Source organism: Anser brachyrhynchus (assembly GCF_964034855.1).
Source record: "Anser brachyrhynchus genome assembly, chromosome: 10".
Lineage (NCBI taxonomy): Eukaryota > Metazoa > Chordata > Aves > Anseriformes > Anatidae > Anser > Anser brachyrhynchus.
The window spans coordinates 16,744,450-16,771,442 of NC_137705.1; the positions used below are offsets into that span (position 1 = coordinate 16,744,450).

Genomic DNA, 26,993 nt, shown 5'->3' on the forward strand with positions numbered 1-26,993 from the left:
TACCCACCACCCACACTACCCACCACCGCCCGCCCTGCACGGCGTAAATAGCACCCGGGCTTTTATAGCGCCCCTTCCCGGCGGCCCCCGCGGCCGGCCGCTGCCATTGGCTGCCGCGCAGGCGGGAGCGCGCACGGGCGCGCGCGAGCCGGGCCGGGCCGGGCGGGGCCGAGCGAGGAGCGCAGCGCCGCGCCGCGTCGCGCCGGGCCGGTGAGCGCGCACGCCCCCGCCCCGCCCGTTTCCGTTCGCCGCCGCTCGAGCTCGGGCCTGTGGAGCAGGAAGCGGCGGGAGCCGGACCCAGGGGAAGGCCGCAGGTACCGGCACGGGGCTCACGGCCGCGCGGGGCTGGGGGGGGGGCTCACGGCCGGTTCTCCCCTTCGGCGGCGCGGCCGCGGCTCCCGGGCGGGGCCCGGCCGGGAGCTCCGCGAGGCCGGCGGCGGGCGGGGGGTAGCCGGCCCACACCCTGCTCCCCTCCCCCCCCCTGCCCCGGCCCGGCCGGGTTTCCCGTCGCCGCGCCCGCCGAGGGGGGGAGGCCGCCCGGCGGAGCGCCGCCAAGTTTCCGGGGTCGGTAACGGGGCCGGTCCGGGCGGCGGGGGAGGGGAGGGCAGGGCAGGGCGGGGTGGGAGCGGAGCCGGGCTTTCCCGGGGCAGCCTGCCGGGCCCGGCCGCGCCTCGGGGGGGGGCCTCTCCGCGGGGCGGCTGCCGGTTTTTGGGGGGGGGGGGGGGGGGGAACGGGGGAGCCGCGGGGCCGGGGCGCGACGCGAGCGGGCGGCGGGGCGTGGGGCGGCGCGGCTGAGTGGCAGCCTGTTGTGGTGACGTCACCGGCAGCGCGCGGAGGGCGGGGCGGGCGGCGGAGCGCGGGAGGAGCCGGGGGGGGGGGGGGGAGGGGGGGAGGGGAGCGCGGGCGGCGGCCGCTCGGAAGCGTCCGGGCCGCGGGGGCCTCTCCTCAGCGCGGCCGCCGCCCGGGGAGCCGAGTTCCGCCCCCCTTTGTATCTGAGAAGCCCGACAAATTAGCTGAGTTGTCCGCGGAGCGATCCGCGGCGCAAAGGGTCGGGTGCCGCACGCGCTTTTTTGTTTTTTTTGTTGTTGTTGTTGTTGTTCTGCTGGGGGAGTTTTTTAAGAGCGAAAGCTGAACTTTATCCCTGCCTGAAAGTGCCGTCTGTGAAAGCGCCCCCCTCCTCCCGCCCTGTCGGGGTCTCGCCGGGGTCCCCGGCCCCACGGCGCTGCCGTTCCTGTTCCGCGCGCTCCGAAAGGCAAAAATCTGCCATCAGTCGTGTTTCCTTGTAAGTGCTTCAACAGGACGCCCCGAAGCGCGTCCGGCATAAACGCTCAACGTGACTAAGTTTTAACAGGTGATCTGCGTCGTTCGCTGCTGGAACGCTCTTTTCGGGACGTGATTCCTGGAGACGTAACCAGCGTGCGAGAGGAAGCGGCCGTGGAGCCGCGCAGCCCTCGCTCGCGCCGCCCTCACGGTTCTCCAGGCGCGCGCCCTGGCTGGCTGCCACGGGGCCTGAGCGCCAGAGGCAGGCGCTTCTCCGAGCCAGGGATCGACAGCAAAAACATCCTAAATGGTCTTAATTGCCACCAGGATGTAGGACTAGAGATGGTTCTTCAGATAAGCAAATTCCGAGTAGAAACAGTTTGATTTTGGGGGGGGTGTTGTGGGGTGTGTTAGGAATTACCAGCTTCTTCCTTCACTTTTTCATGGTAACTCTTGTTTTCACTGCTTTTTACTTACCTCTTATCTTGATCCTCTTCTTATTTTTTTTTACTTTTCAACATATTTACGTTGCCCCAAGCCCCGTGGCTCTTCTTTACACAGCTTGCGTGGTCTGCTCAGCTCTACAAGTTCCTGCCTCGAACACCACGCTCTCACCAGGCCGTTGTACCTTCCTGGTCTTGTTGATCTCTGAGTAGCATCTGTAGTATTTCAGTCTCTGCTGCTGTGATATTATCGAGGTTCTTTCCAAGTCTCCCCTCAGACCCTACCCCTTACATTTTACGCTAATGCCTGGACTGGTTTGTGTGTTATTACGTATCCACTTAAACTGCTGTGTGTCACTCTGTTCTCTCAGGACTTGCCTTCAAGTTTAACTAATGTGGAGGAAAAGTTAAACCAGTGAGCTCGAGGAAGTTACCTTGTCAGGAAAGGCTAGTCAGCATGCCCTTCTAATCTTAAGTTGTTCCGTGCGGTGAGTCTGTGCTGCTACAGAGGTAATATTGGTAAAAACTCGTAACAGAGAGCATTGCTGTGCGAAGTAAATGCACGTAATGACAGCTTGACTTAGGTTCCAGGGATGTGGCTATGCAAATGCACACGCCTTAATGCGGAATGGAAATCCTGGGGTGGTGGCGTGGCTGCCCTCCTGCAGCGCTGAGCACAGTACAGAGCGCGAGGTAGCCGAACACAGTAAGCTGTGTGTTACCTCTGTGATCGTCTCGAGAAGCCCGAGTATCCCAGAACCGCTTCCAGTCGCTGATCAAGTTACTGTTGCTTTGCTGTGTGAGCCGTGTACACCACTGCCAGGTGTCCAGGTGCCTTCTGACCTTGATCTCTGTTCTCACCTCGTTCTGAGCTGTGGGTGAAAGATGCCAAAAGCGTAAGTGGAGTTGGTAGAGGAGCTCTGATCCATCCGTCCGCTCTTCTCTCCTTTTCCTATCCACATTTTCACTTGAAAAGGGCATTTGAGAGAGTGAAATAACTAAAATATCCATAAAGCAACTTTTGATGGAGGTGTTTGCTGTCCACTCTTGCACGCGCACTACTAGTAGCCAGTCCTTCCTAAGTGGATCTCCTAATTAAACCAGTCGGAGCGGGGTTCGCTCTCTTCCTCTGACCAGCCTTCGTGAAGAAGGAGTGAGTGAATAGCGTCACTAGCGTACCTGGTGCCTCTAATAAAATTGGGCTGTGCACCTACAGCAAATGCGAGGCCTTTCTTCCCTCAAACTCCAACAGTTGGTTTTTGATTGATTATTTTTTGTTGTTTTTAATCAGAAACAGCGAATTCAGCCTCCTTGCTCAGTAAAATAGCAGTGCTTTGTGGCCATAAGTCTTTTACCTGACAGTGTACTGGCTGATGGAACTGTCACACTGTGGAGCAGGTCCTCGCGTGGGTCTGTACAACCAGAGAGATTCCTCCTCCTCAGCTTTTAAGGAAGGTTGCGTTTGCATGTGTCAGTGGTTTGGAAGAACCAGCAACTCTCCCAAGTACCAGTTATCTCTGTTTGCATTCTTTGCTAACGTTTCATTTTTCTTACATTTTACACATGAGGGCTCTTTGTTCTCCACCTTCCATCTGCACTGCTGAAGTTGTGTGAGATGAGAAGGCTGTCGGGGGGTAGGATCTCAATAGCTTGGTACTGACAAAGAGAATCGGTTCATTTTTTGAACTTCAGTCCAAAAGCTGTTGGAAAGGCTGGCTTCCATGTAAACCACAGCAGAACTAGGCTTCTGCTCTTGAAATTGAAAATGTTGCTGGGAAGATTTTAAATTACAGTGTGGAATGTCGACAGATGAGAATGCAGTTTGGGATAAAGAAACTGTTCGAAAAAAGAATACAGCCCTCAGAAAGTTCAAGTTCTGAAGTTGACCCAGAAAGTAAATAAGAACATGAACTGTCACATTCAAGTCAAATGAAAAATATAAGAGACTTTCAGTAACATCAAACTGCTACCAAAATTAAATGATAAATTATTTTCCAAGCATGTAAGAAGGTTGCTGGAGTCTGGAGGGTCAGTAGATGATGATGAAGTGAAAGAAGTATTTGATGATGAAGCCATCAGAAGAAAGTTACATGATTTATGTGCATTCCTGTTTACTGTGGAGGAGTCCAAAGAGGTTCCTATGCCAGAAATTCTCTTTATGGGGATAAGGACTCACTGGAAGATCAGTCAGCAAAGAGTATTTCAGAAAAAATCATAAGTGTAGTTACAAAATGCCAAGAGCAGATGGTGCTTGCCCAAGGGGTTCCGAAGGAACTTGGGGATGAAATGTCTATATTATTAATTACGGTGTTTGACTTCTCACTTCATACCTCGAAGCCAGAGAAATAGGAGATGGCCTACATGGTATCAGTTCTTAAAAATAGTTCAGCAGGATATCGTAGAGTTCAAGGCCTATTTTTAAAATAAAAAAAAAAGTAAAGAGTTGGGCTAACAACTTAAGAGTGGATAAAATCAGCGTGGCTTTTGCAAAGGAAATGGTGCTGCTTAAGCCTCCCAAAGTTTTGGAATGACTTGGCAAGCACAGAGAAGGGAAGCGTGGGGCAAGAGAAGAACAGGGATCTGTGGAGTTACGCCTGTTTTGTTCAGTGTGCTCTCAAACGGCCTGGTGAGATCTGAAGGTGAGATGGGTGTTGGGTAGTAAGGGGAGGAAAGACGAAAGCTGACTAGGAAGAACTGCTTGTAGTCCTTCTGATGCTGAAGTAAAGGTAGTAAAATGTCAAATTAAATTCATTCCAGATAGATGCAAAGTTTAGAAAAAAATCTTGATTTCATGGGGTGAGAGGTAATTATTGCCATTTAGGAGGAAGAGCTTATCATAATGCTTTGGAAATGCTGCAGGTTGAATGTTCAGCAGTGATCAGATGAGTGCATGTGAGGAGCCCTGGGAAAAGGTGTAAAGAAGAAAGCAGGATAGCATCATGGCTCTCGGGTCATAGCCCACAGATACCCTGATTACTGGGAAGGAAAATGGACTTGGGGATTCAGTACAACAGGAAAAGCAAAGAAGAGGCTGACGAGGATGAGCAGGGATAATGCATGGATTCCATACAGGGGATGCTTAAGGAGATTTGGACTCTTCAGCTTGGAAAGACGTGACTGAGTGCGTTCTGGTCTAGATCAAAACCCGCGGTGCCTCTTGCAGTCTGCATAGAGACCACAGAACTCAGCGCTACAAAGCGCTCTGAATGGCGATGATTTATGTGACTTCAAAATCAAACAGATGAAATCACAGGAGAAAACGCGATCAAATGGGCTGCCGCGCACAAAGATTAACAAGCTGACTAAGAATACCCAAGCTGGAAACTAGGAAAATAAACTCAGGGAGGTGTCAATGCATTTGCTTGTTCTTCTTCTCCCTCAGTCATGTCAGAGGCAGGTGGGTGTCAGGCAGGGTGCTGGAGGAGGTGGGCGTTTGGCCTGAACCAGCGCAGTCTCAGCAGTCAGCTTGTGGTAGGAGCAGAGGAGGAAGAAGAGGACAGGTGAGAGCATCAACCGTGAGTGCGAAAAGGTGGTTGTCTGGGAGAGGGGGAGTTGGTTTCCTTGTCTGTTTGTGCTTCTGCCGTGGTGCAGGGCAGCGGCTGGTGCCTGAAGGCAGCGATCTGACCTGAGCAGGACCTGCTGGGCTGCTTTTGGGCCATCCTGCTTCCCGCTGGACACAAGGGAGGTGTCTGGGCAGGGGGGACACCAAGAAAAAAAGCTGGCACAAATGCAAAGCGTTTTGCAGATCTCACACATGACTGGAAATCCACGGACCTGCTATAATTACCTCAATATTAAGCCCTAATCTCATTTTGTGCAAAGTAATCTTGGGACTTGGTATTGCATAAGAGAAGTGCTCTCGTAAGTTGTCATGCTTGCATATAATGAAGAACAAGTCCATGGGGGCAAAGTAACAAGAATATTAAACGAGAGTTGGAAGGACAGCAATGGAGGCACAGATCTTGAAGAAAAAGTTCTGCTTTCTGCCCCAGTAGTCTCTGCTTTACCTCCTGCCTCGGGTGTGGGTGGAAGGGTGTCATGTCATCGACTCGTTGTGGCAGAGACGAAATGATGGAGTTAGCTTTCTTCCCTGGGTTCTGAAGTGGTGTTAATCCCATAACCCTGTAGAAAAAGGGAGGAGAGCTTTGCAGACAGTCAAGAGCAGAGCGAACAGGTCCAGAAGGACCTCGCTGGGTTTGGTGCTTGGAAAACAGGATGCACAGTGCCAGTGGAGAGTTCTGCTTGCACGTATTGCACTTCTAGCTTTTAATGTTTTTGGTTTAAGCAGGCTAAAAAATATGTTTTGGGAAACTCCTTTTGTGATATTTTTCCCCAGTCACGTGCTGAAAGAGAAATAAATATCCCGGTTTGGAAAGGAAATGAAAGCATCTTGTTTTGTTTGCATTTAAAAAGCAATGCAGGACAGCCATACTGCTGGGACAGGAGAAATGTAGAAACCGAAAGTAAAAAATAAAAAACAAGCTCAAAGACATGGAAAATGCCTAGCTGGGGGGAAATTGGAGGTCGAGGAGAAACCTATGACTAAGAAATTACGGATCTGAAAAGTTACAGATCTAAAAAGTGTTAGAAATAGCAAAGTCTTGCTGGAAGGTCTGCTGTCCTTCGCTTTGAAGCTGGCTTACCCGGCATTACCTTCTGCACTTCCTGGAGACCGAAGACCTGGGCCCTGGCTGTCCTCACTTATCTTTGAGAAACACCTGCAAGTCGTTCTCTTCCTCCTTCCTCATCGTGAGCCTCTTCCAGGTTGTCCCTTTTCCAGTTCTGTCTCCTTTGTTCACGTGGAAGCTGTTCAGTGGTGTAACTGCCCGTGCTGCCGTGCTCCGAAGTGTTCCCAGTTCTGGGCAGCCGTGGTGTGGGGCAGATCAGAGCTGCACACGGGCAGAAGGTGCCCTCCTGGGTTCACATGTTGGCTTAGTTATTGCTGCTTTGTTCACTCTTTCCTATTTCTGGATACTGGCTTTTTATTTATTATTATTATTTTTAACTCTTCAGAGTGTTGGGCTTATATTTTAAAGGAATTACTGATGTACCCGGAATAGCAGTGGTCGACTCAGAGTCCCTCAAATCCTATAGGAAGTAGGAACTGGTTTTGCAGTGTTCAAGTTTCATCCAGCGTTTTATTGCTCAGGCGGAGTCTTTTAAGGTCCTGCAGTTCATCACTGTAAGCCCTTGCCTTATTGCCTGAGCATCTTGGCATTATCAGTAAATGTTGTCTTTTTCCTGCTTTTTTCAGGTCATTTAGGAACATTGAGCTGTACAGGTTCCGCTGGTGGTCAGCGGTGCGAGAGGTGCTTTTCTTTGTCCTGTCCTTCACCAGTTACTGATCAATACACAGGGAAATTCCCTGTAGCCAGGTGTCTTCGTAATCTCTGTAAATAAGAAAAGTTTGAACATCACTGCACGCTGAAACTGGCTGGAGTTGGTGACCTACGCCTCTGTTTTGTGTACCCCTCAAATCTGAAGCTCTTTGGCCTGAGAACAGTGTGGTTTATTTAGATGTGTTTTTTTTCCAGAAAACTCTTTAAATGCTGCAGCAGTGGAAGGAGCTTGGAAGAATGCTAGTATGTAATAATAATAAGGAGAAGTAGGACAGCCTTAATGATTGTAATCCCATCAGACTAAGACATCAATCCCAGGTACAATGATGGAATAAGTAACAAAGCGTTCAGGAAAGAATTAAGGCAATGTCACTCAGCCTAGGCTGAGGGTAATAGAAACAATTAGTGTTAATTGCTTCGGTTTGGTTCCTAAGTGTCCATCTCAGCCTTCTGGTTAGCACTTGACAGTAATTGCACATCACTTTCAGTAAGAAACGAAACTGCTACAAAATCAATGTGCTTCGTATTAAATTTAGGAGAAGGAGGGCAGCTTTAAAATGCAGCGTACCTGTGTCTAGTGAGCTCGTGAGGAAGTGAGCTCGTGGGCTGGATTTCTCGCCGGCCACCTGGAAGAAACGCAAAATAACAGCATGAAGAAATCAGCAGAGGACAGGTAAATGAGGAAGTCACAAGTAAAGCCTTACCCCTAGTGCAGAAAACAGCTCACTGCTGGAGCAAGAATCGCAGCGGTGGATTTGTTACCCCTGAGCTAAAATCGAGTTGATTCAAGGAGCGAAACGTGTGCTGGGGAATGACCAAGCTGCAGTTTGTCTGTGCTCCGTGTGCTGCAGCCCTCAGGTACGTCTCGGGCTGCCAGCTGTGTGCCAGCTGTGCAGGAGCCCCCCCAGCCCCTGCGCTCAGCCGTGACGCCTCGGCCATGCCGGCGCTCCTTGCACAAGGGGCAGCTGCAAGGTTGGTTGCTGCTGGCCAAGGCATGGGGCGGTGGGGGGGGGGGTTAAAACAACCTGTGCTGCAAGGCTGTGTTCTGGAAGGCCTGCTGCATGACCTGCGGAAAGGGTGAGTTAGGTAAGCTGTTGGCTCTTCTCCTGGTTAGGAGCTAGGGGACAGTGAAAGAAACTGATAGGGACAGCTTTGACTCCGAAGGAAGTGGCTTTACACACAATGTGTAATTAAGCTGCGGGAACTCCCTCTGACAGGATGTTGTGAGCACTGAAAGTTTACACAGGTTCAAAGGCAGTCTGGACAAGCTGATGAAGAGAAATCAGTTGGAGGTTACCAAACCCGCGGGAACTGCGTCTGGCCTAGGAAGCTCCTGAGCTGAAAATGTCTGGAGTCTGGGGAGCCTGTGTGAGGAAGCTTCTTGTTCCTTTTCCTCCGCTGCTTTTCTGTAGACATCCACTGCTAATTTATTGTCCTTGCTGGGCAGACGAGGCCCAAGCTAATGTGCTCAATTCTGTGTGCAAAGCCCTATAGTAAAGGGTGGCCCGCGAGTCCCCAGGTGTGGGAAGTGTAAGTTTTGCTGTGGGTTGGTCCCTGGCTGGTGCTGGAACTGCAGTGCTGGAGCACAGAGGGTCACCCAGGTCGTGGCTTGGGCATCTTAGTGAAAGGTGTGTGTGTGTGATCGTGCTGAGGCTTTGCTCCTGTAAAGCGCCAGCAGGTGGGTGGGCTGCTCAGGGAAGGAGAGCAAAGCAAAAAATGTTTTGCTCTTTCCCGTGGTGGCCAGAAATCAAGAAAACTTACCAGAATCAAAAGCAATTTTCTCATCTAGGAGTGAGATGAGCTGCATGTTGTCATACAAGATTTATCCTGAAGAGGAAAGCAAGGGCAAAGACTGTCATTTGATATGATGAATCCAGCTTTGAGACTTCACGTGATGCCTCAGGTTAGGCGTACCATGTCCATGTGATACACGACACTGATCTAGTAGTGACTGCCGATTTGGACTTCCGCAAAAACTTTGTACGGGCAGCTTGGTGCTGGACGAGTCACCTCCTGTCCCGTCACAGCTGCCATAAAGGCAGCATAAACAATCTGCCTTGTGCTCAGCTGAAATGCGTTGTGCGCCCGTGCCTATCAAATTCCAGTTCTGTACTTCTGGATAGCTCTTCATTACTCCGTATAAAACACACCGGTCATTAGGGGTTCCCTGGGGCTGGCACAAAACCAATACATTTAAGACCTCCTGCAGCTGAGCTGACCCTGCTCCCAGTTCTGGTGCCGCGGTGCGAGGAGGCTTGAGCTGGTGGTTTGCAGTTAGCTGGGAGCTGGTGAGGTTTACTAGCTGGGCTTGTAGCACAGCTGTATGGCTCCCAGTGTAAAGCTGGCTGCAGAAGCGTCCAGCTGTGTTTGCAAAGCACTTTCCCCAAACTAGTAAAACTTACCAGGCTTGAGCATGGTTAATACCCAGTCCGAATAAACTGCTAGCAGAAAGCCGAGCGCTCTGCGCCGCCTGTCCAAGGGCCTGTGCCCAGTATTTTCACCCTGTTGGGTGCTACGCTGACCTGTGTGACTTTTTCAATTGTACTTCATTCATATAATAGAAAAATTTTCTTCCACCATGGATTATTTGTAACGTGCAGTGTCAGTAGCCTGCCGTGTGCTTTGCCAGCTTTGGGACCTTTTTGAGTGTTAAATTTGAAATGTAACCCTCAAAAAAACCCATAAGAAGAACACCACCAGTAGATATCTTTTCTTACCAACTGTTCCCATGTAGCACGGTAGTTAGAAATAGGTCTGTTCCGCAGTGCTGTCAAACAAAGCACTTTGTTCTAGGTGCTCTAAAGAATAGGGTTGTTTCCCAAAAGCCTTGTTAGCAATACAGGAAATAGCGTGGCTTATTTTATGAATGTCGATGTCCACAGGCAAATTTGCACAGAATTAAGCATACTTTAATGACAGAAGTAAGCTGTGTTGCCTATCACTTTACAGCAGCAGCTGCATTCATGGATTTAGTGATTGCATTCCAGTGTCACGGAACGGAAGAGCTACTGGTACCCCAGCAAGTCTTCATTTCAGGTTGTATGTGGTGTCAAACGAGTGCTATCGATTTAAGCATGGAGTTTTTTCATTTTTGCTTTCAGTGTAGTACAGATGAGTTCTATTCTGAATGCCTTTGGAAATAAAGGCAATAAATCAGTGGTCGCTGGCAGCACGTTTTGGTGTATGTAGTTCTTTGGGATCTCTTAGGAAGCCTGCAGCAGAAGCAGGGGTTGGATCTAAGTCTTCTCTGCGATTGAATCGCTTTGTTTTTTTTTTCCCATACTCTTAATGCAGTCCTAAGGCCATTTGCTACCCATTTTGCAACTTCTGGGAGAGGTGAATTGAGGTCACTGTTTCCTTTGCTTCGCGGCTATCACCAGTTAAACACATGGCCCGTCCTGTCTGGGCTGTGTGAAAACACAGCATAGGGAGTACACACAGGCTTACGTGTGCCCAGAGGACCTGATTTAAGTTAGCACGAACAGCATTTCAGTAGTAACCTCCACAATGTTTCTAACACGTGTTTATGTGCTTGCATTGATGAAAAACATAGTGGGGAAGAACACTACAGAGCATGTAGTCACTGACGTTTTCCATTGGGACTTGAAAGGAGGAGGAAGGTGAGATGCTTGCCTTCTGGTGGCGGTTAAAAGCACAGGGATTTGCGGATCCTGGCTTCTGCTAAAGGAGGGTGAATTTGGTTGCCATCCTCATCCTGGCCTTTTTCCCTTCTTCCTCCTCGTTCTCTGATCATGCTCTTCATACCGTTTCCCCCACCCAGATGCTCCATGTTCAGTTCTCGTTCTTTAACTGTCAGTGTACAGCTGCCCTACAGGCAGGCCTGTTTGCTTTTGGCCTGGCCTCCTTTCTGTTTGTAGCTGCTCTGAGACGCAGGTCGTTCTCAGTTTCGGTGCCAGACATTGCTAAATGGCCAGAAGAAAACTGTGGGAAAAGCTTGCTCATCCATGTCCTCTTCCTCTCTGGAGTCCTTGCAGAAGCTCCTTCCTCCCTCCCCTGGTATTTGAGCAAAAGTGAGTGTATTGTAAAGGTAAATCCACACTCTGGCCCAGAGGCAGTCCTCCCCTGGGATAGGTAGAGGGCAGGGCTTGGCTGCTCGGGGTGGGGAAGCTTGTGTAGGGTCGGACCCCAGTCCCTCAGCCTTGGGCCTGTTCCTCCTCCTGGCCCAGGTCAGTGCTGACCGAGTGAAGGGGGAATGAAGTCAGTGGGAAGAGTTGGGGCCTATAATTCTCTTGGTAGTGAACTGAGTAAGTGCTTGCAAAAGCACTTTAAAAAAAAAAAAAACTTAAGTGCAGAAAAAAGCTGGTTACAAGATTTTAAGACCCACGCTTTCCAACACCTTCGTTTTGAGGACTTCAGCAAGATTAGGTATAAAAGAATTTAAAGGGTGTTTGCCCTCCTGGCATCAGAAACATAGTGAGTGGTACTGTTGAGCTGCTTCTGCTGGGCTCTTGGTAACATAAGCAGTAACAGACCAGCTTCTGGACAAAACTGCACACCACCGTGGGTCTGCCTATAGCACGTAGTGGGCAATATAAAGTTGGCAGCAGTTGATTGATCATTGAAATTGTCTAGTCGGGACACGTACACAGTGTTAAAGGGCTGTTTCTTGCACCGTGTTACTTTCTGCAAGGTTGAGGGCCAGAGCTAGAGAGGCAAACCTAGCGTGTTTGTTACCAGCTTATCCATCCGCAGAATGTCAACAGCGTGCACGGTCCTCACACGCCCTTTTGTGGCCTTGGGGTATGCAGGAGAGGAGGCTCTGGAAACGTTGTCCCTTGGAGAAATAAGTAGCGTGCTGAAGAAAAAGGCAAATTCCACTGCAGTAAACAATAATGCTTTGGGGGGAGCACATTTAAAACCTGAAAAAAATGACTTTCCCCATTTCTCATCCTTCTGGAGCACTCCCTGGATCCTCCTAACAAGCAGGGCTTTATGCCGCGCGCCTCTCCCCGAGCGGTGCTGCACTTAGAAATAGCCTCATGCAACAAGGGCATTAGTGTGGCAGCTCTCAACAAACAGGAGCTCCTTGTGTCGTAACCTCCTGTGATGGTAGGGGGATTGAGCAAACCGTCTGAAGCTCTTGTAATACCTGTGGAAGGCACTGGCCTAGGTTTGAGGAAATGTCATCACTGCATCTCTTCCATTCAAATGAGTCACTTGTGTCATGTTGTGAGAGTTTCCACTTTGAGTCTAGCAGACCAGCTGGTTTTAAGAACCCTATAAATGCAGGGGTGGGAGGGCTGCTTCATTTACCAGGTGGAAAAATTGCAGATCTGGTGTCTTGCTACAGAAGATGGCACGGATGCCCCTAGAAGATGACTGCAGCTGTTCTATTGCACTACTTGGGATTGAATATTTCTTGCTGATTGCTCTGTGAGAATCTCCAGCAATGTTGTTCCTGCAGCTTTCTGGATTTACTGCTCTCTCCCTGCTCTATGCATTGTGTAAAAGGATGAATGTGTAACACTTGTGTTCAGTTATAGTGAGATTCTGGTGGCTTGGGCTTGGTCTATGTGTAGCGTCCTCTTCTGAACTTTAGACACCGCTTTTTACCTCTGAATGTAAGTGCGTGCTGGTCACAGGCTGTACTGCAGCAAAAATTAACTTGCATGTAACTTGAGTACATCTTAAAACATTTCAGGCTAGAAAAATACCTGTTGATTTCTGTCAAACCATACTGCTGGTTCAAACTGATGTATTTTCAGGCTTCGGAATACTTGACTACAAAAACTAGAGAATGTCAAAATGTAGCAGAAAGACCCAGCTGCAGTGAACGCTGTTAGTGTTGTCCTTGTGACGCGTACCACTAAGATGTAGCTGCACTGTAAGCAGTCAGGTTTTTCTCAGTTATACTATAAGGATGTTCTTCTGAGTATTTGCCAGAGCTGACAGTCCCTTTTAGCTACCCGCCGAATAGTAATGTATTTATTTTAACTTAAAATAATAAACTCAAGTTATTCTTCCAAATTAAGAAATTATTACTGTGAATATGCTAATGCAAATAGAGGAGTGATGAAGTAGAAAATAGCTGTCTCAATTTTTCATGAATTGTGGTATACTGTTGTTACGGCCAGATATCTACTGACACTGGAGAGCAAAAATGTTTTTTTCTGGACAAGCAGCATCCCTAGAACAACTGTCAGACACGTAGAGGCTTTCAGTAATACAGACACGATGATGAAGCTCTTGTAGGAAGAAGGTTGGTGCAAGCTCAACAACAGTGTTCCTTCCGCCTTTGAACGTCCGTGTGTTGAACAAAAGTGAAGTATATTGTTCTGGCAGCAGCAGTTCAACCTCCCCAGTAGAGCAGAAACTTCAAGTACCGCAAAGCTGTAACGTTGGGAAGAAACAAGTGGTTGTGATGTTTGGTGACTTCCTTCCGAGGCTGATGGTGGTGTCTGGTGATCAGATGTGACATCCTGGGGCGTATTTATCTACCCAGTGCTTCTGAAAATTTGTTGAGGTCCGTACACAAACTCGCCTCAGCCTGTGCGGCGTGTGCAGGAACGCTAGAGATAATGCCAGGAGCGGACTAAGCAAACCAGAGGCAACTCCTAGGGCTTTGGAGGCAAGGATATAAATGGTGATCTTTACATCCCTTAATTTAATTTTATACAACGCTTTTGTTCCCAGGGCGTTACGCTGAGGAAATTCTTCTGCTGTAAGTCTCTGGAAGGTGAAGCTAAAGTAAAAAAGATGAGGGCACCGTAGGCCACCAAGATACGCTAAGGTGCTTGAGGCTCCTTCTGAGCATGTAGCTGGACCCTACAGAAGTTGGTGATAAGGGGGTCGTAATTACCCAAATATCCAATGGATTAAATGAGTGAGACTGCTCAGTGAGTGTGAGATACGCTGGTGACAGTCCTGCACAGAGAGTCTGTGAGCAGGGGGGGTCCTCCTGGGGTGGATCCTGAGCAGCTGGAAGGAAGTAGCTGAATGGCAGCTCGTGTGGGAGGGTGGCCTTCCACACTGCGTGCAAATAATGCCCGCAGACCTCAGGAAAGGCTCTGGCAGGAAGAGTTTTCATGATGAGCTTTTCTGATGAAAAAGATACTCCTAAGAATCTGCAAATTTCAAAGTGGTTTTTGTTTGCTTTGGTTTTGCATTGTTTTTTTTTTTTTTACTGAATTGCAGTTTTCTTGTAGACCTTAGGCATATGTATGTGAAGAAAAAACCCAGAAGGCCAAAATATAAAGTGAGATTCAAATGACAAGGAACGCTTAGAAAAAATCCGGAGTGACATAAGTATTTAGAGGAAGTTAAGAGCTGACGTGATACCCCACAGAAAAAGAAGGCTGTCCATAGGCGAGGCCAAGAAGGTCAGCTGCCTATGGCAGGTAATGCCAGTGAGAAGGGGGCAGGACCCCAGCCATGAGTACAGAAGGGGGAAGCAGAAATCCCTGAAGAGGAGCAGGTTATCCTGTTCTGCCACCCACCAACTTCGGCTTCATTACGGTTTCTTCAGTGGTCTAGATGCTTATCTGGGGATCGTGATGATGAAACTTGCATCTGAGGAAGTCTGTAGTTCAGATGGAAGATGGGACTAGAACTTGGAGATGGAATAAACCATTAATCAGGAAGGATAAATAAAAGCATGACTTGAGACTACGGAGCTGTGACTGCAGGGTGACTTACCACGTAGCAGTGCTAATGGAAAAGATCTGGGACTTAGCGTGAGTTGGAAGCTGCATGTATCAGCGGTGTTGTCTTTGGGAAGGGGGGAAAGACACAGACATCCATTGTGATGTGTAAACAACAGTGTAGCCTGGAAGATCACCAAAGTAATCCCTCAGCTCTAGTTAACGTTGGTAGAGCCCTAGGTGAAGTACTGTTTTTTGGCCTTCATGCTCTGGTAAATGTGTGTCAATGGACTGTGTCCAGAAGGGATCCACACGAAAGTTTAGAAAGTATGACTTCAAAGGAGTCTTGAATAAACTGAAATGATTTTGCCTGAAGAGAAGATTAAATAAAGTTGCATATTCTCAAATATACTAGGGAAAGGGAATGGGCTGTTGTGCTATCACACAGAATCACAGAATGTGAGGGACTGGAAGGGACCTTGAAAAATCACCTAGTCCAATCCCCCTGCCGGAGCGGGAACACGTAAATCACATCACACAGGATGGCATCCATGCAGGCTTTGAATGTCTTCAAGGAAGGAGACTCCACAACCCCCTGGGCAGCCTGTTCCAGTGCTCTGTCACCTCACTGTAAAAAAGTTTTGTTTCATTTAAGCGGAACCTCCTATGTTCCAGCTTGCACCCACTGCCCCTTGTCCTATCGTTGGGTGTCACAGAGAAGAGCCTGGCTCCATCCTCCTGACACTCACCTTTATGCATTTATAAACATTAATAAGGTCACCCCTCAGCCTCCTCTTCTCCAAGCTAGAGAGACCCAGCTCCCTCAGCCTTTCCTCATAAAGGCCATGCCCATGTCAAATAGGATAAACAGTAATGGGCTTATATTACACTACGAAGGCTGAGGATAGGCATTAGGGGAAGTTTTCTCATAGTGAATGTAGTGGAGCAGATAGCTTCAGAGGTTTTGTAGGACTCAGCCTTGCAGTTTTGAAGGGCATATTGCACAGCTGACAGCAGATAGGACTTTTAAGTAGTCAGTTGACTTGGTAGAGAGAACAGGTGATCTCCAGTTCTGTAAAATCAAATATTACCATTGCTAAAAAGTATTCAAAAACATTTAAAACCACTGAAAGATATTTTTTTTTGAAGTGTGGATCATTTTAAACCTTCCACAAATGTAAAAAAATAACCCGAAGCCCCTAAGGTAAATGTGTGTACGTATGTATTCACAAGGTGAATGAAGCCCATTTTAGAGATAGATTTGGATTACTTGAGCAGTTGTGTCCGATGAAGCTGTGCTTTAGAAGTCCTTGAGCCCTTGCTGCTTGATGGCTGAAATGGTCCTTCTCAGCTTGCACACAGAGAAATACAGATCTCTGTAATAGCCACTGCTTCTTAGCCACATCGTACTAGAGGTTGCTTTTAGGTGGTTAGTTTTACCTTTTCACTGCCTTAATTTCTTAAGGCAAGAGAAGAGGTGGAAAGGAGAAAACATTTTTGCTGTGCTCTTCTCTCATGTGCTTCCTCAAGCCCTCCTCCCTCGCCAGCAGCACCAAGTCACCTTCAGAGCTTCGTACTGGGATTGTCATGGCAAAAGTTAACTCACAAGGGTGTTCCCTCTGGGGTGGTGGTCAATATTACGATGGCTTTGCTGTTTGCTCCATTGTCGTGAAGCTTCGTTAAATGAATTCACTCATGAAGCTTCAGTGAAGCTTTTGACACGGTTTCCCATAGGATCCTACTGGACAAAATGTCCAGCATACAGCGAAACAAAAACATCACACGATGGGTGAGCAGTTGGCTGACAGGCAGGGCTCAAAGGGTTGTGGTGAATGGGACCACATCAGGCTGGTGGACCATCACCGGTGGGATTCCCCAAGGCTCCATTTTAGGGCCAGTCCTCTTCAATGTTTTTATAAACGATTTGGATGTAGGACTAGGAGGTGTTTTGAGCAAATTTGCCGACAACACCAGACTTGGAGGAGTTGTGGACTCGGCTGAGGGTGGAAAGGCCTTGCAGAGAGAGCTGGGCGATCACCAACCACATGAAGTTTAACAAGAGCAAGTGCTGGGTCCTGCACCTGGGACGGGGCAACCCTGGCTACACGTACAGACTGGGCGATGAGACGCTGGGGAGCAGCCCCGCAGAGAGGGATCTGGGGGGTTGTGGTTGACAGCAAGCTGAACGTGAGCCAGCAGCGTGCCCTGGCAGCCAGGGGGGCCAGCCGTACCCTGGGGTGCACCAAGCACAGCACTGCCAGTCGGTCGAGGGAAGGGATTGTCCCGCTCTGCTCTGCGCTGTGCGGCCTCACCTCGAGCACTGTGTGCAGTTCTGGGCACCACAGTACAAAAAGGACGTGAAACTGTTGGAGAGTGTCCAGAGAGAAAAAAAAAAAAAAAAAAGCAAGTACATGTATAGTGCTATGAAGTACTGTCTCAGCCTCAAAATACTTTCTGCTGTGGGGATTTTCTTAGCCAGGTGTGGTTTCTGCATTCTTTAACCTGTACAGGAAGTTTCTCCCACATACCTGCCTGGTCTCCTTTAGGTCTGCGTAGATTTCTTACGTCCACAGCATCTTCTTGCTGGAGTTCCTCTGGTCACTCAACTGCTGCCTTCCAGTGGGTTGAACCCTTTTTTACTGTCTTTGTGTCCCCCTCTGCATTTATGGGAAGTGGGGATGAACAGTGAATCCCTCTCCGTGCTGCTTGGGCCACCTGTGACTTTGTAGATGTTTGCCAAATCCAATGCCATCATTTTCAGTCTCACCCTGACTCTAGCTTTTGTTTGAACCTTTTCCAGCTTTTGAGACCGAAGACCAGAGTTGCTCTGTTGCTTTCCTAGCGGTTCCTGCCATTTCACGGAGCAATAGAATAGTTTGGGTTGGAAGGGACCTTTAAGGATCATCTAATTCTAGCCCCCTGCCACAGGCAGGGACCCCTCCTGCCAGCCTGGGCTATCCAAAGCCCCATCCAGCCTGGCCTCGGGCACTGCCAGGGTTGGGGCAGCCCCAACTAAATTTCATTTAGTTCTTTTGAGTGCTACCAGAGCAGTTCCTGATGTTTCCAGGAACTTGATACTTGACCCAAGATTTTGCCTATGCAACGTCATAGGCAGCTCAGGGCCCCTTGTTTTGTGCTCTCAAAGTTGGGACAATTTTTCTCTGTGTACATCATTAGAAGTGTCTTTACAGTGAACTGCCTGGAGCGATGTTGTATCATTAACAAACTTTGTCAGCTCACTGTTCGCGCTGCCTTCTGTGTCACCAACACCAGCGCGGTCTCGTACTGCCGCCGAGAGCTGCGAGGAGCACTGCTGGCACGTCTCCCCCTGCGTCCCCCGAGCCGTTAGCCGCCGCAGCCCTTGCTGGTGGCAGGCTCCAGTGACCCGGTAACGGCGATGCCCAGCAAAGCGGGTTGAGGACTGAGCTGTGTACTTCCAGAACGCTTTGCAGCGTGGTGGTTGTAATTTGAGGAACAAGCTGGTTACCTTGAGGTCCTTCCGCAAGTGCTCTGACGTGGCAGCAGAGAGCTCCCCAGTCCAAGTGACTCACAGAAAGCTGCTGGCACTTTACAGTTAGGACAACTCAGCGTGATGAGAAAATGTTACTGCCCTTGAGCTGAAGCGTCTCTTACTGGATCATCTAAAAGACACTTTCCAGAATGTGTTCGTGGGGAGTATTGCTCGCTCACTTACTTTCAGTGGAGGTTCCTGTCTTAAATAACGGAATAGGCAAAGAAATGCTAAAACATACTGATCTCCCTCCCTTCTATTGCTTTTAAGCCTAGTGGCTTACCAGTGTGTTGACACATCCTGGAGAATATTTTTCTTAAAAGGATGGGAATTTGAACTCTCATGATTCCAGATATATTTCCCTCTACTGGGCAGATAGATGCAATTTAAAAGCTCTTATTGATTAGAAACTTAATGGTTGTTAATTATTAGCATCTCAGTTAAAAGCTGTAATGGAAGAATTAATAAGTTGTTGTCTTCTTTTTCAGCCATGGCAGCCATTCGAAAAAAGCTGGTTATAGTGGGTGATGGTGCCTGTGGAAAGACCTGTCTGCTGATTGTATTTAGCAAAGACCAGTTCCCTGAAGTGTATGTTCCCACCGTCTTTGAAAATTATGTAGCAGATATTGAAGTGGATGGAAAACAGGTATGTGTACTCTCTTGTAATAGTCAAAATGAACTTGCATTTATTCAGAATAGCATGGAGATCGCCACAATTCTTTAGTAAGTGGTCAGTATGCATGCTTAGTACTCAAGATGTAAATTTATTTTAAAATATTTAGCATGTTCCTGTGGACAAAAATACTGACCTGTCCAGAACCTGCACATATCCAATGTCTGTTTAACAACATATTTCTAACCTTTTACAATTAGAGACTCTAAAAACCATACAGTTCTACCAAGGAAAACATTGCAGTATATGGGAGTGGATATTCCAAAGATGTGCCTACATGCTGAGGACGCTGGGCCTTTGGAATTGCATAGCAGAGTCCCTGTTTTGATTGGGACCTGGTATCGTGATGACAAAAACAAGTCCCTGGAGTAAGTCTTTTTTCATACCTGCTCCTGGCAACATGCAGAATCCTCTTTAGAACAGATGACTGGCACGCTTCAAAGGGATTTCATTTTTGTAGTTGTACATCTTCATCATTTGTTCCACTTGTCTGAAGGAATGCAGTTCTTAGCAGCCAAGTGTACTGAGCATGCAGCTCACTGAGCTTCGTTTTCAGTTTGTTCTTTTGTAAATGAAATGTTATAACATCTCATTTTAAATATTTTGAAAATTGGTTTTTAATCTATGTGACCTCTGAGTCCTTCTGTTTGCCAAACAAACAAACGTGCCAAATCCCTGATCCAAGAATCAGCCATCTGAAAGTTGCTGTCTGAAAGCCAAATAGCTTGCCTTTGCATTTGCGTCACACAAGGGGAGTGTGTGATGTGTAAAACTGTCACTTTCAAGGGTACTCTGGAAGCATGTGAAGCAGCAACTTTGTACCTTGAAAGCCCAACTATTTTCAAAACCACTTAGGCAGGCATGGCATTAGTCTTGTTTTGTTACCATGCAGCTCACCTCCATGCCACGGGTCCTCATGTTGAGCATGTGGCAGGTCGTGGTGCTGGTGGTGCCGAGCTTCCTCGTCTCACTCTGACATGTATTTTTGCTGTAGGTTCAGGCACAGTCAGAAAATCTTTCAGTCAGTTCTAGTTCAGATGCAGTGACAGATTCATATGCTCATTTTCGATTCTGATTTGAGCAAAAACTTTTTGAGCCATTTTTGTGCTTTATTTTAAAATTGATTTCCTACTGTCACAGTCCAATTAATCATGGCATTACAGTTTATGCTATCCAAGTCTGAAAAGAGCAGGTTAAAAAAAATCCTTTTAAGCTAATGTAAGAACATGTTTTCCTGCCGAATTACAATTTCTACAGTTTCTTGTACTCTGAGGACTATTGTTTAAAATATGTATGATATGCATTTCTATCTCTTATCACCTAGTTAAATTGCCTCATTCCTTTCTGCCTGAATCTCTGCATCTCTAAATGGTTTGAACAGAGAGCCATGCCCTGTTGGCTCTATGCAGCCAGTACCTAGATAAAAATTGCATGAGCTGCTTGAGCAGTGCATTTTCTGTTGTGGAAATGTCAGCTGAATTTTTCATAACTAGAAGACATATTTTATCCAAGCACTTCGTCTGAAAACTTGATTACAAAAGTTTGTAAGAGCGTACTGCTTAGGACTGTCCTGTTTGAGAGTAGCTTGCCTACTGTCTTCTTAGAAAAGCACTACCAGAAACATTCAGAAGCCACGTGAAGACTCGTAGTGGTGCTGCAGGATGTGTTTCTTTGGCTGGTGCAAAGGGGCTGATACAAATGTCGTGTGAGGGAACCCGCAGCAGATGTCTCTGTAAAAAGTATGAACATTTGCTACAAAATTCACATTGGCAGATGTGAATGCAGAGATTACTCTAAGGAGTAATCTGCTATATTTCATTCAGAAATTTCCTTACAAGTATGCAAATAAGGCTTTGTATCTTCAAAATACAACCAGACACGTACATTGCCCATTCACGTTCCCATTTCAGTTCCAGTTCTGTCCGTCTGCCTTTGCCTGAGCTGCTGTGGACTTTTTTCTGGAGTTTTTCTAACATAAGAGCTTAAACAAGAAGGGACCCACTCTGTTACAGACAGATCAGAGAATCTCAAGCAAGAGTAAATTTCCTTGTTTAAATATTGGCTATATCTTCTAAACTTTTAAACAATCCTGTTGGGGTGTTCTCCTCTAGTTCTACCACAAGTATAAATATTGAGAATGTTAGCCAACTTCAGTTCTTAGTAACAAGAAACTTGACATAGAAATCACTTTTATTTTGAAGCAAATTACATGTTTAAATTTCTGCTGTGATGGAGTTTTAACAAATTTGTGCACAAATAAGTATTACCTTGACATTTCTTAGTCACTACAGGTTCCAGCTGTAAACCAATTGAAAACATGAATAATCCTAAATAGCATATGCTTAGTCCTCTTCCATTGAAAACTGCTATTTCTGGAATGCTTATCAAACAGATTCTCAGCCCTTTGCAGCTGATTCCCTTTAATTCCTCTGTCTTGGTGTTCTGTTGGTAGCTTTTACATCCTTTCAGAGAACTGACAGTAGGCATGAATATTTAAAAAAAAATAAAGGAAAAAGGCTACAATAAGTTGATTTTTGGAGCTACAAAATGGGAAGTTTCTCATAGTTCTCTTGTCAAAGCATTTTGTCTTATGTTCCCCTCCTTTTGAGTGGTGTTGACTGAAAAACTTTATCCACTTTGCTTGGATTACTAGCTTATAAATCAAACCTTCCCTGATGATCTGGCTAACTGCCTTTGTCTTTCTTCTGCAGGTTGAGTTGGCTTTGTGGGATACAGCAGGACAAGAAGACTATGATCGACTTAGACCACTTTCTTATCCAGATACCGATGTTATACTTATGTGTTTTTCAATTGATAGTCCTGATAGTTTAGGTAAGTATATCAATAATTGAGTGAGAACTGCTGCTCTGTTGCTGTATTGCCCTGGGAAATCATTCTGTAAAATATATTTTCACATGCTGTAATGATTGAGAACATCGCTAACTTCAAAATTCATACTGGTTTCAGTGTATGGTTTTCAGAAATTAAGGCCTTAAAGGAACCTGTATTCATCAACAACACTGAGTGGCATTTTGATTTTTTAAATATTTTTTTATTTCTCCTTGAAAATTACAGGTTCTTAAACACTCGAGATCACACTATATCCAGGAAAATGGAGTAACTGTGTACATAAATGAGAAAGCTTGTGTTTTCATTCCTTACCCGTCTTTTCTTTTTTTCTTTTTCATTTATATTCAAAAGAGAGATCGGTTTCAAACACTGCAAATTGTTAGGTTCCAAATATACTAGATTTTCTTTCTTGGCTTGGTGGGGAAGAAACGTGGACTAGAACCATCCTGGAGAGGGGTTGGCACCTAAGGGAGTGGCTGTCTCACTAGTGGAAATGATCACAGAGGCTGTAGATTTACACTCTAGTCTGCTTTCCCTTGGCTGGCATCTGCTTGTGATGGAGAAAAGAGCTGCTTGATATAAGATTTCTGAGCTCCAGAAACACATTTCAGACCTCTGTTTGTTTAGTAGGTGGGCACTTCTGTGTGGAGTCCAAGACTAAAATGCTCACTGATTGGTTTATAAAACTGACGCATGGGAATCTATGTGTTTGATCTTAAAAAGATGTTTTTGAAGAGGGTAAGGAGAAGGAAGTAGAGATGCTCCTATTTCTAAGGTTCAACAAAAAAACTCTGGAACTTTGATTTCTGTCCCATTAAAATGGTAATTACTCCATCCAGTGTAGTCTCCTAACCACGTGCTTTGTGGTAGCACTTTCTTAAATAAGTGAATTTCTGTAAAAATTCACTCACCAGTGGGATTTGTCCATTAGTGTCTGTTTGTGAGGTGTCTTGCTAGAATGCAGATAATGGTAAGGTTGATCTTCAGAGAAAGACTGACCAGATGTGCTTTGGCAAGACCCTTCTGTACAGCGACTGACTTTCACTTGTTTGTCACTGGTCAAAATTACGCCCGTACGTTGGGTGAGGAGGCAGTTCCAAACCAGTAAAACTGAGAAACCTGTCTGCTTTGTGTATTAATGAAAGGTGGCAAATTATTTCAAACGGCGCTCATAAATGGCATACAGATTCTCTCCCAAATGTATTAAACTGTTGAATCCTTCAGAGTTTTCTATCCCAGGGCAATCCTGATCACTGCAAGCTGTCCTTAGAGGTGCATCTTTCGTACATTTCTGATCTATCTTATGGATAAACTCTTCCTCCCAGAGTTGTCTTGGGAAGAAGCAAGAATGAGACAGAAAGGAGGCGTGAAACACAGTGCAGTTAATGGAAGGATTAGTCCTGAACATCCTCAGTATATTATGGCTGAAAAATACCGTTCCTGCCACAATTTACGGAAGGCTTGAGCACATAAGCAAATAAAATATTTCTTAAGATGTCCCAGTGGCATTACAGTCTGACTGGGATAATGCCTGATGGCTGTTCAGTCTGATTTGTTGCCTTGCCTCTGAAAGGTAGCAGCCACTGAACAGGTAGGTGTGAAAGAATGCCTTCTTAGGAAAATCAGTGCCAGCTTGACATCTGGAAAGTCCTGATTGCTCTCTTGATCGCTTCCACCTGATTCCGTGTTTAAAGACATCTTTCATGGTCTTGGTCTCTCTCTAAAACAATTCAAGGCTGGGTTGACAGTGGAGCTGTAGTCGTGCTTGGTGTGGCTGTTAAGGCCAGGGTTTGGTCCGTGTTCGCTCCCACTGCGTGTGCTACCCCCGGCAGCTGGAGGGCTGCCTGCCTGCCCTGAAAACAGGGTGGCTTGCTGAGCTCTAGCGAGTGGTTTCATTAAGCCAAGTCTGATCTCAGCTACTCTTCCTTTCCTGTCCTCCCTGCTCACCAGTAGCGGAGTGCCTGTGCACTGGGAGCAGTGAACTGCCAGGCAGCACTTCAGTTGTGAAACACCTAGAGGGGAGCACTCCAGGTGCACAACTGCTTGCTGTTTTGGCTGAAGTGCAAAAACTAGCTTCAAAATGCTTGTCTAAGTTGTTTTTTCGGGCAAGAAAACGATGCGGTAATAGTGTAGTCTCTTCAAACGCTGAATGGCATTTCATGAAGTTAAAAAGGAGTTGTGTAACCTGCAGGTATAATATATCCCCTGCTGAATCTCAGGTGTCTGAGAGCTTCTAAAAGCAAAGCCTAATGTTTTGGACTGCTCAACGCTTCTTGCTATTATAGAATTTGTCAAGGTTTTCCTTTGCAAACCACCCTCCAGTCTTCTATTTGCAGGTCTGTTAAAATAAAAGTCATGAAGGAAAGTTGTAGGAGACAAAAGTTGTTTGTATGTGAGCATAAATTCATTTGCTGCAGGTAAGGAGAAATGGTAAATCTACAAATGACTTGTGCACAGTCTTTGTTTCTGTGCATCTGTAATTAGTCTGTAGAGTGATGTTTCTGGTACAGCAAATGGGAGAGTTTGGAGCGATGGTTTGATCTTGCTTTTTGAAAGGAAGAATTGCTGTAAAAAATTATGCTTCGGGGTTGTGCCCATCTTTAGCTTCTGGAGATAAAATGTTTCTCTTGAAGCACAATATTCCATAACTCCTTACTTCAGAATTCTACAGTATGTTCTTTGAAATACCTTATGCTCACCCTTGTCAGGTAGTTAGTGAGAGAGATAGAGAAACCAAAATGTTAGGTATCCTTCAGCCTTAAAATGAACCATAGATAGGCTTGACTTTCTGGTGATACTAGAACAAGTCTGTTTGCACCCTACATTAAAAATAGAAAACTGTATTGCTGTGTTTTAGTAAGTTAAAATCAATCAGCAGATAGAAGCTTTAAAGGAAAACTAGCCCCAGAACTGGGTTTTAGTTACAGTCACACTTGTATTCATTTTTTCAGAAAACATCCCAGAAAAGTGGACCCCAGAGGTGAAGCATTTCTGCCCCAACGTGCCTATCATCTTGGTAGGAAACAAGAAGGACCTGAGGAATGACGAGCACACAAGACGAGAGCTGGCCAAAATGAAGCAGGCAGGTTCCTTTCTGAGTGTCTTAACAATAAATGAAGTGTGTGTCGTTTGTACCCAGAACAGTAAATGGGCATCAGCAGCTTGCTGCCAGCTTCCTATGGGCTGCACAATGAACGCTTATTTGTGACAGGAACCAGAAAGTATTCATTACCTGTAACTGAGTGTTTGTTTTTCAATTGGTGATTTAAAAAAAAAAAAAAAAAGATTATTTTTTCATACCAAGCAATGAAAACTGCCTTCTTAGGAGCTGTTGGGTTACTAACAGTCAGCTGCTCCATGCTGGAGAGCTGGATTTGTGAGGTAGAAATGACTTGATTCAGAGAGTCAGTACAACCAATGCATGTGTGCTTCAGTTAATCTTTATTTTTCAGGTTGTATAAAGAAACAGTTTAATTGGTACCTGTTTTGAAGGAATTAATCACAGATGCTGTAGCTCACTCCTGAGCACATTACGTGGTTTTATTTTCAGATAGTGTCTGAAGCTCCCAGGTTGGGTGTAGGCCTGTAGGTACTCTGCTCAGCCCTGGAATTTTTGCTCCTGTTGCATCATATTTCTTTTTAGACAGACTGAGGCATCAATTTTAGGGTTTCTTCATAGGCTTTTGTTACAATTATGGCAAAAAGATGCATAAATGTTTAGTTTTAAATAAGCAGACTTGTGCTTTTTAAGCTCAGAGGCATTAGAAAATTTATCACGTCCTCAAGCACTGGTGTGATGTGCTAGTATGCACGCAGTCTGTAATCCAGGCTGAGAATTATATGCAGCATCTTGAGAATATAAGCAAATCTTATTTTAAATCTGCCTTTATTATTTTTAAAGTATTAATCTCAGAGGGGGGACTAGCTATTAATCGACTGACTAATTGTGTGTATTTAATCTAGAAATATCTTCGTGTTTGTTGGGAAGCTGGGCGGGAAAGAATAGACTGGGGACGTTCAGTGTGGCTTTGGACTTTTCACCAATTGCTTCTGTGTTGTTGCAGGAGCCTGTCAAACCTGAAGAAGGAAGAGATATGGCAAACCGCATTGGTGCATTTGGGTATATGGAGTGTTCGGCAAAGACCAAAGACGGTGTGAGGGAGGTTTTTGAAATGGCCACTAGAGCTGCTTTGCAAGCCCGGCGTGGCAAGAAAAAGTCTGGGTGCCTTCTCTTATAAAGTGTGGCCAGAGGAAGATGGCCAAAGCAGCACCCTGCACTTGAGTAATTTTGAAGTGCTGTTTATTAATCTTAGTGTATGATTACTGGCCTTTTTCATTATCTATAATTTACTTAAGAGATTTAAAAATCGAGTCATCTTGCTACCAGTATTTAGAAGCCAACCATGATTTTTATAACAATCTGCATCAAATTCATCTGTGCACCCAAGGTTAACCTCAACATTCCTCTAACCAACCTTTTCTGCACTCACAGGATATGTCAGGCGCTAACTGAAGACAATTCTCTATCTTCTGTCTTCTCTCTAGAAAGAGAAAAAGCTGTCAACACAGAGGATTGGTCTGTAACTACTTTATAACTAACGTCCTATTCTAATTGAGTACAACAGTTACATGGCTGTATGTGGAATCAAGTGTAGCTTCAGTGCTATCACATTTAGGAAGATCTGATTTTCATGGCTCAGTGATTTAAAACATTAGTTTAAAAATGTGATCACTCTGAAATGACCAAGTCCCATTCAGCTAAGGACAAGTGAGGGTTCTGTGGTTTCATGTTAGTTACCTTTTAGTTACTGTGTAATTAGTGCCAGTTTAAATGTATGTTACCAAAAATAAATCTATTTACCCCAGCTTAGATGTAGTATTTTTTGTATAATTGGATTTCCTAATACTGTTACTTGTAACCTCTGCATTAAGGTGTTCTGGGTTTTTTAAGAAACTGTATTTGAAAAAATAAAGTAAGATGGAAAGCAGCTGATCCTCTTCCCCTGTTCATTTGTAAGAGTCTGACCCATTTGAGTGGTCTGCATACCCAGGAGGAGTTTTTTCCGTGACATGCCATAGAGAAAAGACAGCCTGCTCACACTCAAAGCTTCTGAACTGTTCAGTTGCCTTAAGTTCATTGCTGGACCCAGTTTCAAAACTAAAAAAATGAAACTTTTTGTGTAAGTTTGGTTACCATGTAGTGATCAGACTCCTAACCTGTGAACTTCTTGCTGTTCTGCAGCCAACTAAACTCTTTCTGTATTTTCATTTTTCCAACAACTAATAGAATAAAGGCAGTTTTCTAAGCTCCCTGTA

General features: G+C 46.0%; 1 protein-coding gene across 1 annotated transcript; it reads left to right on the top strand.

Annotated features, from left to right (window-relative positions):
- The first annotated feature begins 132 nt into the window (after nucleotides 1-132).
- On the top strand, nucleotides 133-26,993 carry RHOA (ras homolog family member A). The gene is made up of 5 exons (XM_080606560.1): nucleotides 133-314; nucleotides 18,643-18,800; nucleotides 21,539-21,659; nucleotides 24,629-24,759; nucleotides 25,742-26,993. Exons 2-5 carry the CDS (start codon nucleotides 18,645-18,647, stop codon nucleotides 25,913-25,915), a joined length of 582 nt encoding a protein of 193 aa, XP_080462686.1. The 5' UTR covers nucleotides 133-314; nucleotides 18,643-18,644; the 3' UTR covers nucleotides 25,916-26,993.